The sequence below is a fragment of the Nicotiana tomentosiformis genome, chromosome 2 (genome assembly GCF_000390325.3).
Source record: "Nicotiana tomentosiformis chromosome 2, ASM39032v3, whole genome shotgun sequence".
Taxonomy (NCBI): domain Eukaryota; kingdom Viridiplantae; phylum Streptophyta; class Magnoliopsida; order Solanales; family Solanaceae; genus Nicotiana; species Nicotiana tomentosiformis.
In genome coordinates this window covers 58,436,077-58,449,446 of record NC_090813.1, presented here as the reverse complement: position 1 = coordinate 58,449,446, position 13,370 = coordinate 58,436,077, and the positions used below count along the sequence as shown (strand labels likewise).

At 42.3% G+C, this 13,370-nt stretch overlaps 1 protein-coding gene across 1 annotated transcript; it reads right to left on the bottom strand.

The window, feature by feature from the left end:
• Positions 1-5,022: 5,022 nt before the first annotated feature.
• Positions 5,023-5,439, bottom strand: LOC138904864 (uncharacterized). The gene has a single exon (XM_070193364.1). It carries the CDS (start codon positions 5,437-5,439, stop codon positions 5,023-5,025), a length of 417 nt encoding a protein of 138 aa, XP_070049465.1.
• Between the last annotated feature and the right edge of the window lie 7,931 nt (positions 5,440-13,370).

Genomic DNA, 13,370 nt, shown 5'->3' with positions numbered 1-13,370 from the left:
TCACATAGGTACCCTTTTTGATGTGGGCAACAATGGCGTAGAATTCCTTGACTAGGTACTCATTTGCTTCCGGCAACTTGCTAGTGAAGAATTTCCACCCCACTTTTTCATCAAATTGTCTCTTCACATTCGGGTTGTGAGGGAGAAGGTCTCTTTCTATGAAATGTCTCTCAAGGGTGAGCGACCTTTGTGGCCACCATTCCCGAAATTTGTGGTAGGCCTTCTTACTCACAAACCTATCTTGCCACACTGCCGGCTTCCTTGATCTAATTAACCCCCCCTCATGGGTTTCACCTCCTTTCCCGTCATCCGGAACCTCTTATTCATCATCAATTACAATAGGAACAACTGTTGAGGCCGGAGTTGCAGCAGGTGGGGGAGATGGTGCTGAAGTCTCACTACCTCCTTCTGAACCATCAGATGACTCAGATGAGGAGGTGGGTTGATTGACGAGATGGAAAGGTTGAGATTGAGCCTCGGGTTATTGTGCAGATTCTCCCTCGGAAATCTCCCAGGAAGGGAGGTATTCACTAGTGTTCGAGGAGTCAGCCTGAGGTCTCACAGATGGGGCCTTTTGCTAATAATCTTCTGAGGTGCTAAGGGTGCAGTCTGCTTCCCTTTACCTCAGCCTCGAGAGGATTCTCCCCTCCCTTTTGATTTGTTGGGACCATACGAGATCGCACCATTATCTGCACACACAATTAGTGAAAGATCATTAGTATTGTGGTTCAATGAATCCTTAAATAAATGCAGATGAAATGAAACAATGCTTCCCAAAATAGTGCACCGTGGACCGCAAAAAAATGGGAGCGGGCGCGTAAGGGCCATCGCGGACCGCGTAAAAATGGGCGCGGCCACGAGGAGGTTGGACTTAGACTACCAACTCTCTGATCATGGTCTTCCGCGAACCGCGAAATTTGGGACGCGGCCGCGAAAGATCAAACGCGGACCGCGTAAAAATGGGCGCGGCTGCAGAAGCAATTTCCAAACTCTCTGAAACTCATGAGCGCGGACGGCGAATTTTGGACGCGGCCGCGTAAGTTCAAATGCGGACCGCGGAAAAATCACCGCATCCACGAACATGCAACCATACTGAGCTCTCATAATGTAAAGAACGAGGACCGCGTAAAATGGACCGCGGTCCGCGGAATTCAAACAAAACGGGCACTGGCACATTTGAAACCTAGGGTTTTCACTAAGTGCTAAAATTAATGCAATTAACATGCATAGTTAATAACAATATCCCCCATTAGGCATGTAAAACAATTACCCACATGAATTTAAGCATCAATTAAACATGATTTTGAGATTGTGGCATGTATTAAACCCTAACTAAAAAAAAAAATTAAAACTAGAAGAAAAGAAAAGAAAGAGATAAAATCAATGCAAAGATTTGAGCATACCAGTTGTGAAATTGTAGAGGAAAATGGATTCTTGATTGATATGAAATGAGATTGCCAGTCAAAGAAAAGGAAGATGAACAATGCTCTAATGTGGTGAAAGTTTGAGGTTCGAAAAGTGTAAAAGTCCTAAGGACTTTCTATTTATATCAAACCAATAGGAACCCACCGACTAACCTTAGCACGGTCTGCACAATTCTAACGCGGTCTGCGCTTTTTACCTTTCGAAGAGCTGCTGCAAAATCTTGGGCGCGGTCCGCGGAAAACTGGGCGCGGCCGCGAATGTTACCACGGTCCGCCAAATTATGAACATGGACGCGAACTCAACTTCAGAGAGTTGATATTTTTGGCTCTTCAAGTACGCGTCCGCGGATAAAATGTGCCACCGCAAAATGCTAACGCGGACCGCAAAATTTTGAGCGCGGTCCGCGAAATTCCCACACTTAGTCATATTTTTCTCCGTCAAAGTCCTGTACTGCACAACCAATTCCTACACAAACTTCACAACTAGTTAGTCCAAAACAATGCCTAATCTAAGAAGAAAATCAAAAAGAAAGAAAAGAAAAAGAAAATGCCACATGGGTTGCCTCCCAAGAAATGCCTGATTTAACGTCGCGGCACGATGCATGTTACCATCATCATGTGAAATTGATCAAGGCCACCACGTGGCTGTCATCAAACTTGCCGAGGTAGTGCTTCACTCGGTGCCCATTAACACTAAAGATTTCAACATTTTTGTTTTTCAAATCAAGAGCACCAAACGGAGTTACATGCACTACTTCAAAAGGGCCACTCTATTTTGACTTGAGATTTTCCGAAAATAGTCGTAACCGAGAGTTGAATAGAAGAACCAAGTCACCCTCCTTGAATTCTTTGTTTCGGGCATATTTGTCATGTAAGTACTTCATCTTGTCCTTATACAAGGACGATCTGGAATAGGCATGAAACCAAAATTCATCAAGTTCATTGAGTTGCTTTACCCGGAGATTGGCTGCTACATCTCATTCAAGGTTTAACTTCTTGAGCGCCCACATGGCCTTGTGCTCTAACTCAAACGAAATATGGCATGCTTTCCCAAATACCAACCGGTATGGAGACATACCAATTGGGGTCTTGTACGAAGTTCTATAAGCCCACAAAGCATCGTCAAATTTCCTTGACCAATACGTCCGATTTGCATTGACAGTTTTTGATAATATGCTCTTTATCTCCCTGTTGGAGACCTCAACTTGTCCACTAGCTTGGAGATGATAAGGGGTTGACACCTTATGATTGACACAATACTTGGAGAGTAAAGTGTCGAAGGCCTTGTTGCATAAATGAGAAGCCCATCACTGATGATCGCCCTAGGAGTGCCAAACCTTGTGAAGATATTTTTCTTTAAGAACGCCACCACACTCTGTGCCTCATTGTTGGGCAAAGCTACAACTTCAACCCACTTGGAAACATAATCAACAGCAACCGGAATGTAAGTGTTACCACAGGAACTCACAAATGGCCCCATGAAGTCTATGCCCCACACGTCAAAAATATCGATCTCAAGAATAGTGGTGAGAGGCATTTCATCCTTCTTGGAAATTCCACCATCTCTTTGGCATTCATCACACCTCTTAACAAGCTAACTTGCATCTTTATACAGGGCAGGCCAATAAAATCCACAGCTAAGGACCTTTGAAAAAGTTCCCGCCCCACCATGATAACCACCGTAGGGCGAGGAATGGCAAGCATCAATAATATTCATTTGCTCCTCTTCTAGGACACATCTCTGGATCACACCTTCATTACAATTCTTGAAAAGATAGGGCTCGTCCCAATAATAATCCAAGCTGTCCCGTTTAAGCTTCTTCCTTTGGTTAGAAGAGAGCTCACTCGGGACAATGTCGGTCACAAGAAAGTTAGCCACATCGGCGAACCAAGGCATACCATTCAAAGACATGGAGATGAGTTGTTCATCCGGGAACAAATCATTAATTTTGAGGCCATCATGGGGCTCCCCTCCTCTTCTAAGCGGGACAAGTGGTCCGCCACTTGATTATCACTTCCTTTTCTATCAATGATTTCAAAGTTAAACTCTTGAAGCAGAAGAACCTAACTCATCAACCTAGCCTTCGAGTCCTTTTTGGTCATCAAGTAACGGAGTGCAATGTGATCGGTGTGCACAATCACTTTGGCACCCATGAGATATGGCCTGAACTTTTCCATAGCGAAGACAATGGCTAATAACGCTTTATCGGTCACTGTATAATTGACTTAGGCGTCATTCATCATTTTGCTTGCATAATAGACTGGATGAAATATCTTGTTGACCCTTTGCCCCAAAACCGCTCCTACCGCAATGTCACTAGCATCACACATGAGCTCAAATGGTAAGCTCCAGTTGGGTGCGGTAATGATGGGAGTGGTGGTCAATTTATACTTGAGAAGCTCAAAAGCTTTCATGCAATCTTCATCGAACATAAACTTTGCATCCTTTTCTAGCAGCTTGCACAAGGGGTTCACCACTTTTAAGAAATCCTTGATAAACTTTCGGTAGAACCTCGCGTGCCCAAGAAAGCTCCTAACTCCCTTGACGGAAGTAAGAGGAGGGAGTTTTGAAATAATTTCAATCTTCACTTTGTCCACTTCAATACCGTTCTTTGAGATCTTATGGCCGAGGACAATGCCCTCCTCGACCATAAAATGACATTTTTCCCAATTAAGCATTAGGCTGGTCTCTTCACATCGGACCAACACTTTGTCAAGATTATCCAAGAATTCTTCAAATGAGCCCCCCCACAACACTAAAATCATCCATGAATACTTCGAGGAAGTCCTCTATCATATCCGTAAATATTGCCATCATATACCGCTAAAAGGTTGCCAGTGCATTACACAAACCAAACGACATCCGTAAGAATGAAAATGTGCCATACGGACATGTGAAGGTGGTTTTCTTTTGGTCTTCCGGTGCAATGAGAATATGGTTGTACCCTGAGTATCCATCCAAAAAGTAATAGTAGGCACGCCCGGCAAGTCTGTCCAATATTTGATCAAGAAAGGGCAATGGGAAGTGGTCTTTGCGGGTCACTTTGTTCAGCTTTCTGTAGTCCATACATACCCTCAATCTGATGACAGTACGAGTGGGGAACAACTCATTTTTCTCATTTGTGACCACAGTCATACCCCCCTTCTTCGGCACCACATTGTACCGGTGAAGTCCATGAACTATCCGAAATAGGGCATACAACCCCTGCATCAAGCCATTTGATAATTTCCTTCTTGAAGTCCTCTTGCATAGCCTAGTTCAACCTCCTTTGATGTTCCACGGAGGGTTTGGCATCATCCTCTAGTATAATTTTGTGCATGCAAAAGGCGGGGTTTATACCCCGAATGTCAGCCAAAGTCCATCCAATTGCCTTTTTCCTTCTTTGAAGCACCGCAAGGGTGGAGTCTACCTGCACGTTAGTTAGGCAAGCAGAAAGAATAACAGGTAATATGGAAGAAGGGCCTAAAATTCATACCTGAGGTGTGAAGGCAAAGACTTCAACTCCAATGTTAGTGGCTCCTCGATTGAGGGCTTTGTTGGTGGAGTCTTCCAGTTTTCCAAGTCCAAGGAAAGTTTACGGGCCCCATGTGAGTAGGATCACATTCCTTGCAATGCATTTGCACATTCAACCAAGCCTTCCTTTTCATCATCCTCATGGTTTAACAACACAACTTCCAAAGGGTCTTCCACATTGATCATGGCACTCGTGTCATCAACTATCACCTCTGTCAGAAGATCCACAAAAGAGCAAACTTCATTGCTATTTGGTTGCCTAATTGATTTGCACACGTGGAATATAACTTTTTCATCGCCCACTCGGAAGGTGAGCTCCCCTGCTTCCACATCAACCAATGCCTTCCCTGTTGTTAGGAAAGGTCTCTCTATTATTATAGGCACCTCATAGTCTACTTCGCAGTCGAGAATCACAAAATTAGCAGGCAAAATAAACTTGTCGACCCAGACTAGAACATCATCAATAATACCAAGCGGCCTTTTCATTATCTGATCCGCCATTTGTAATCTCATGGAAGTAGCTCTTGGTTGCCCAATACCTAGTGTCTTGAACAAGGACTATGGTATCAAATTAATACTTGCTCCCAAATCATACAAGGCTTTTGCAAAATCGGCGCTACCAATGGTGCATGGAATTGTAAAGGCACCAGGATCTTCAAGCTTTGGAGCCATCGAGTGCACAATGGCACTCACTTGATGAGTCATTTCGATGGTCTCACAATTCATAGATCTCTTCATAGTTACCAAGTCCTTCATGAACTTGGCATATCCCGGCATTTGTTTGAGAGCTTCCACCAAGGGCACATTGATTGACACATGTTTCATCATCTCAATAAACTTCTTGAATTAGTTTTCATTATTTTGCTTTGCAAGTTTTTGAGGATACGGTAGATGAGGCCTTAGCAAAGGGGCCTTGGCTTTGGGCACTACCATTTCTGGTATGTCTATCACGTGTTCCCTAGACGGGTTCACATCATTTTGAGTCTTCTGCATGTTGTCATCAATATCGATCCTCACTTCATCATTCACATTCTCATCATTGGCTTGAATCTCATCATCTTCTTGCAACACAACATCATTACTCACAATCTTCTTTGGATTAGAGGTATTTGCATCTCCACCTCTACCGCTTCTTGTGGTCACCGCCATAGCATGGCCTGTATTGTTCCCACCCTTCAGGTTCACTACCGTATCACTTGGTAGTGCCCCCTTAGGGCGAGTATTCAATGCTTGATAAATTTGACCCATTTGTACTTCCAAGTAGCGAATAGAGGTAGTATGGGAGGCTATTTGGGCATCAGAGTCAGCATTCCTTTCCATCATTTATTTGAACATACTCTTTATCCGCCACATCTCATTGTTTGAAGAACTTTGCCCTTGAGACGAATATGGAGGCAGATTGTTGGGTTGTTGATACATCGGGGGGCTTTGAAAGCCAGACCCTCGGTTGCCTTGATTATTATTATTCCAACCCCCTTGGTTTCCATTGCCGCCCCAATTGTTATTGTTGTTCCCCCAATTGTTCGAGTTGTTGTTGTTGCCATTGTTCCAATTCCCTTGGCCTTGGTTGCCCCAATTTTGATTGTTCCCTTGCGATCTCCATTGTTTATTTGGAGCATTGCTTTGTTGACCTTGGTCGTTATTAGCATATAACACTTCCTCACTTTGATTATCATAAGAATCGTCTTGATTGTAACCACTACCACTTTGCTCATATTGATCTTGATTGTTTTGCACTTGTTGACCAAGCTGTCTCCTCTTGTTGACCATGACATTTACCCCTTTCATGGCATTTACTTGCTTTGTCCCTTGAACTTCCTGAAGCTAGGCCTTTGCTAACTGATTTATAGTAGTTGTCAACTCGGCTATGGGTTGTCCGTGATCATGAAGTTCCTTGTGAAGATGGATGACATTAGGGTCACCCTGTGAAACATTTGCCCGACTCTGCCAAGCTGAGGATGTGTCAGCCATCTCATCAAGTATGTCACAAGCATTGGCATAAGGCATTTTCATAAAATTTCCCCCAACTAGCTTATTTACCATACACTGGTTGGTCGTGTTGATGACCCTATAGAATGTTTGCTGAATCATTGCTTCAGTCATATTATTGTTGGGGCATTCATTGACCATTGTCCGGTATCGCTCCCAGATTTCATGTAGGGGTTCATTCGGTTCTTATTTAAAGGCTAAGATCCCATCCTTCAATGCTGCCATATGACCCAGTGAGAAAGACTTGGCTATAAACTTTTCTGCCAACTCATCCCACGCGTGTATGGAGTGGTTGGGTAGCCTCTAGAGCCAGTTCAAAGCTTTCCCTCTAAGTGAAAATGGGAAAAGTCTCAATCTCAGAGCGTCCTCCGACACGTTCGTCTGTTTGCTCCCCCAACATGTGTCTACAAAACCCTTTAGATGCTTGTATGCATTCTGATGAGGAGCTCCAGTGAGAAAGCCCCTTTTCTCCAATAGGGTCAGCATGACATTTGTAATTTGAAAATTGCCCGCCCGAATCCGATACGGGACAATTGCACTTGCGTAACCATCATTGGGTAGCACCCAGTGTGATACCCGTGGAGGAGGTGGGGGAGAGTTTGGAATGTTGTCATTATCCTGATGGCCTCTTCTTTGAACTTGAGGTTCTAGATTAAACTCATCCTTACCATTGTCATCTACCTCCTCCCCCGGAAGAAAATGTCCGAGAGCATCATGATGAGCCATTTGGTACCTTAAGCGATTGATACACAAAAGTTAGAAAAACAGAAGGAAAGAAAAATAAGACACACAAATAGTTAGATAGATAGCCAACACTGTCTAACTCCCCGACAATGGCGCCAAAAAGTGATCGAGGCCAAACCTACACCACTATAGAGTAACGAGGATGGTCGATGCAGTTTTACCCAACGAGGTCGGGATCGATTTCCACAGGGAATTAATTTGGCTTGGAGTTGGGTATCTAGCTAATCTAGATGTGCGTGTTGTTCCTAATTGCACTTCCAAACATTATTGCGATTGATTCTATTCTAATTTTATATTATTGTATGTTGAGTGTAAGCTAAGTACAATATTTGTGGTGAAAGTTTTCAAGTGTTAAAAGGCACTAGGGAAGTGACTTCCGCCTAGGTGAGTATCTAATGGATATCAAGAATCTAGGACAAGCTTGTTAGGATTGGGGTCGTGATATAACCATCACACATAAGTGCTTACTCTATACCTCTCGGTAGTTTATGTGACTTTGCCCGATTTGGCTTTCTCAAGCCCAAATGGGAGTTCATACAATACAAGTAAAATTGGCTCAAATCGGGTATTACTATCTCTAGGTTTAACTCTTTAATTGGGGCTATCAATCTTTTGAGTTCATCCCAATTCCTTGTTAGCCTAATTTTCCTAGACTTAGTCCCTCTTTCTCAAGAAGAGCCTAAGTCATAAAGGCATGAGTCAGTGTTTGCAACCACTAATTATATAATTTTAGCATGAATTAGGCTAAATATCACTAACCCATAAACAATTAAGCCCTAAAATTTAAGACCCATTAAATACCCACACTATGGTTGAGTCACAACCCTAGCTATGGGGTCTAGCTACTCATAATAACAACATAAATCAATGATAAAGATGAAATATAAGCCATAATATTAAAGTACAAGATGAAAATCTAAAGTTTGAAGGTAAATCTACTCTAAAATTGCCCAAAAAGGAAAAAACCAGCCGTTCAGGCGCTCTACTAAAAACAACTTTCCCTAGAATTGATAAAAGGATCTATTTATACTAGGTTAAAAATTTCGGACAAAAATGCCCCTGCGGAGGTTTCGCGGACTCGTAATTCTGACCGCGTCCGCGCTTGGGCTTTCATGGCCGCATAATAGTGAGCACGGTCTGCGTTTCTTCATATCTGGGCCTGGGTAGATCTTTGTTTCGCGGACCGCGTAATGTTCACCGCATCCGCGTGAGATTCCTTCGCGGCCACATAATTTGGACGCGGACCGCCTTCTTCATTTATGCCCATCTTGAAAAGTATCTAAACCTCGACAAACGCTATCCGCTAAATTCCAACCGTAGCCGCGCCAGTCACTTCGCGGTCGCGCCTTTCTGCTGCTCTCAGCGCTCAATTTTAGTGCTCAAAATATCCTCTTTGAATCTCTATTTTGCGGTCCGCGGAATAATGGCCGCCTCAACGATGATAATTTCGCGGCCGCCCTTTTCTATCGCGGTCCGCATTCCACAATCCTGGTCAAGACTTGGTTTTTGTTCAAGTTTGACTCCTTTATGAGTTAGTTATGGTTTTTTGGCTCATTTCGAACAAAACCCTGCAAACAAGCACATTAAGTTAGTTTCCGGGAATACCTTCACACATTTTTGGACCAAAACCGAAGTAAAAGAGAGTAAATAATAGGCTAAAATCCCTACTTATCACCATACCAGAACGGGGTGTTGATAGGGGGTACCTCTAGATTGATTGCCCCAATATATATCAGGAATTGGTTCGACGCAGGCTGGATATGTTCTTTGAAGAACTTGAGGAGGCCAACTTGATGGTTGTACGAGAGTTCTACGCGGACTGCTCTGAACATGAGGACCATATTTACACTGTGCGACAAAAGAGTGTTGATGCGTTGATAGACGCCATTAGGAGGGCGTATCGGCTGCCAGTATTTGGTGGGGAGGAGGACTATTATGATACGTATAGGCGAGAACCAACCTTCTGGAACCTGTTTTTCAGAACAATCTGTGTGCCAAACAAAGACATAGTGTAGGTTACGCCGGGCCGGAAGTTTCACTCGGCCTCACTCACCTTTGAAGGGAAGTGTTGGCTTTATGTCATCAATAGCCACGTGTTGCCTTCCTCCAACACCACTGAGGTGAATGGTCCTAGAGCTGCATTGATATGGTGCTTCATGAATGGCCACGATTTTGATGTGGCTAAGTTTATTCACGACGAGATGTTCATCCGTTGTCCAGTGCAGAAGTATGGGTTCTTCTTCCCTTCACTAGTCACTAGATTATGCCGGACAGCACGGGTGCCGGAGAACAAGAACGTGGATGGAAGAGTGAAAAAAGAACCAAAGTTTCGGGTAGATAAAGTGACCATTGGGAAAGATCCTATGGTACATGGCAGAGCTAATAGTGATGAGTCTGATGCGCCAGAAGAGGGAGATGAGGGCAGGCTGAGGCTATGGCTGAGTCACCCCCACACGAGCAAGTTGCTGAGGCTGAGGGAACCTCTTTGGTCAGATGGGATACGCGGATGACGGCCTTAGAACATGAAATGGCAGGGTTATGCACTTCTGTCACGGATTTGGGGACTCGAATTGATGCACTGGCCACCCAAAATGCAAAATCTGAGAAGAAGATCATCACTTGGCTGTGTGCGTTGGGGAGGGCATGCCATCTCTACCCCGACACTGTCTTCGATCAATATTGATGTACCAGGGAAGTTTCCTTTACCTCGCATTTTTTTTATTTGTGTGGCATGGGGACATGCCAGCATTTTAAGTGTGCGGTGGGGGATATTTTGTATGTATGTTTTATGTATAGAGTTATGTAGAGTAGTGTAGTTTCGTTAGTTAACTGAATATAAAAAATAAAATAAAAAAATCTTTAAAAGTTTTGATTTGTCCCGACGATGGATATCATTCGACGGGTTTCTCGAGGGATTCAAGTCGAAGAAAAAAAAAACACAAAAAGATTTTCTTTTATTAGGAGTGTATCAACTTCCCCTTGGTTTTTCTTTAGGCCACAGTTCTTTTCCAAGGGTTTCGTTTGAACGAGGTGTAGTTAGTTTTTTAATTTTTTTTTTTTTTTAAGTTAGTAACCCTTGGGCTATGGGCTGAATTAGAAATAGGATCTCTTAACTTCATTATGCCTTGAATATAGCGAGTACTTTAGTGTGATGCTCAGGCTCAATTGTTGATTCTTGTAAGAGTGCCTTAAATTGTATGTTCTTAACTTTTCTTAAGTATCCTGACTAGAGTGTTTTGATGATCCAACCTGGAGTGACTCTTGTGCCATGTGTGTGTGAGGCTTGTTGTATTCCGTGCACTAATTTGATGCCTAGAACTTGCCCCGTGTATTTGCAAAGAGAAATAGTAGTCTTGTTCAGTCTTGGAAGTGATATAGGCGTTTCTTTGTTGAGCCATATATATATATATATATATATATATATATATATATATTCCACCTAATTGTTATGTATCATATTTAACCCCTTTGAGCCTATAATCCTGTTTCTTTGGCAACCACATTACAAGCCTTACCCCTTTGTTTGAATTAACCATCTATTTGAACCTGTTCACCTCTCATGAACACTTGAATTGCTATGAACTTGCAAAGGTTAAAGTGTGGGGTGGTTGGTGGGGCTTTTGAGTGGAACTAATGAAATAAGGAGAAAGGTGCACTGTGTTGAAAAAATAAAAAATAAAAAAACAGTTGTATTGTGGTGAATAATATTCCTTTGGTGGCTTTTGATGTAATTGTGCTTAAAGAAGTATGGGGTAATATACGTTGATGTGAATGTGGAGTGTTGGTTTGACATAAGTATGGACTTGAATGTTAAAGTGTATGTATTAAAGTGCTTAGGGAGGTGTACTCACTCTTATATCAAAATATATCCTACCCGACCCGCAGCCTACATTACAACCAAATAAAGTCCTACTTGATCTAGACTGAATGAGCTCGACTGGTAGAGTAGTACACTACGGGCAAGCCTATGGATCATCTTTTGTGACACAAGAATATCATTTTTGAGGGTGAGTGAATTCTGTCTATTTTGAAGTCCCTCATTGTGCGTGAATTTTATTGATTGTGGAATGAGTCTCTTTTGTTGTGAGCAGACACTTGATTCATGAAGGAAAGATAATTCTTGACCTCTGCATTATAGTAAGTGAGTAAGTTAGGAATATTTGCGTGGTGCGTGAGAGTCAACTCTTGAGGTGAAGATGTTACACTATTGTGCTCAATCTATGCAAAATATTCTTGGTGTGATGAGTTAGGGAAGTCGCTTAGTGAAGTTAGGCCTCTGTAGAGTGTGGTTTGATTGCTCGGGGACGAGCAATGATTTAAGTGTGGGGTATTGATAGTAGGTTATAATTATGTAGTTTAGCTACTATGTGCACTCTAACTTAGCTGTACTTTATTGATATTTGAATATTAAATGATAACAAATTGCTCTAATTAAGAACTTTATGCTTTGCAGGAGCAATTCCGGGCTATGAGGACGTTAAAGAGTATTTTGGAGCTAATATGGAGCATTGAAGGTCAATTGGAGGTTAGCGCGCTTAAAAACAAGAGAGAAAAAATGCTGCAGAAAATCCTCCAGGTGCGCGGTCTATGCGCGGCTGCGCACTGGGCCGCGCATGTCAGGCAAAAACTGGCCAAAGTGCGCGGTCGATGCGCGGGTGATGCGCGGCCGTGCACGTGCTTCCGAGAAAAAATCATCCAAGGCCAATTTTATAATTTGAGAGGCGACTAACCTTGACCTATATGAAGCCCAGCTCGCCCAAAAAGAGGGTATCTCTATTTTTAGAAGAAGTTTGGAGGCAACAACACAAAGGGAGCAAGACGGAGAATTCTCCAACAAGTTTTTCATCTTCTTTTTCTTAATTCCATTGTTGGTTATGACTTTTTATATTATAATCTTGCATAGTAGTATGAGTAGCTAAACCCATCATCTAGGGTTCATGAACTAATTGTTGGATGAAGTCTTGATTACGTTTTGATATAATTGAGCCTTTTTTACTCTATAATTATTCAACTATGTGTTTCTTGTGATTAATTGAAAGGGCACTTGATTAATCGTGTCTAGTTGTATAGTGTTGCTAGAGAAAGAACACTTGATTAGATTGTTGTTGAACAACGCCACTTTCGAGTAAGTTAAGAGATTAATTACTTGAATTTAAAAGCGGGATTAGAGATAGCGAAGCTTTGGTGTGATATTTATGAGTTGTACAAATTGTCAACTAGAGCATTTCGAGAGAATGCTTCTAGTAAATTATCGTAATTGATCGAGAGATAAGTACGGTAAGCAAGAACTCATCATCTTTCTAGAGTGTTACGGCGAGATTATAGCTAACGTGTTAGGAATTAATCCGACAATTGGGGAAATCAATAACCCTAGATTCTTTTACCCTTGAATTCAACTTCATTATTGCTTATTGATAGTTTTTATTATCATTTTCCTTAGTTAAATAATTTCTATTAATTATCAAATAAAATCTTGAACTCTGAAAATTATCTGAGCTTATCATTAGCGATACTAAAAGTTGTAGCAAAAAGGTTAATTCCATGTGGGATTCGACTTCGGATTCTTGAACCAGATTATTTTTGCAGCGACTGCTTAGTCCTTTTTATAAGGCATAGTTGGGCGTGATCACGTATCCTGAGGGTGGTGGTGATGGTGAAAGGGAAGATGGGGATGGTTCAAGTGATCAAGCCGATGGCAA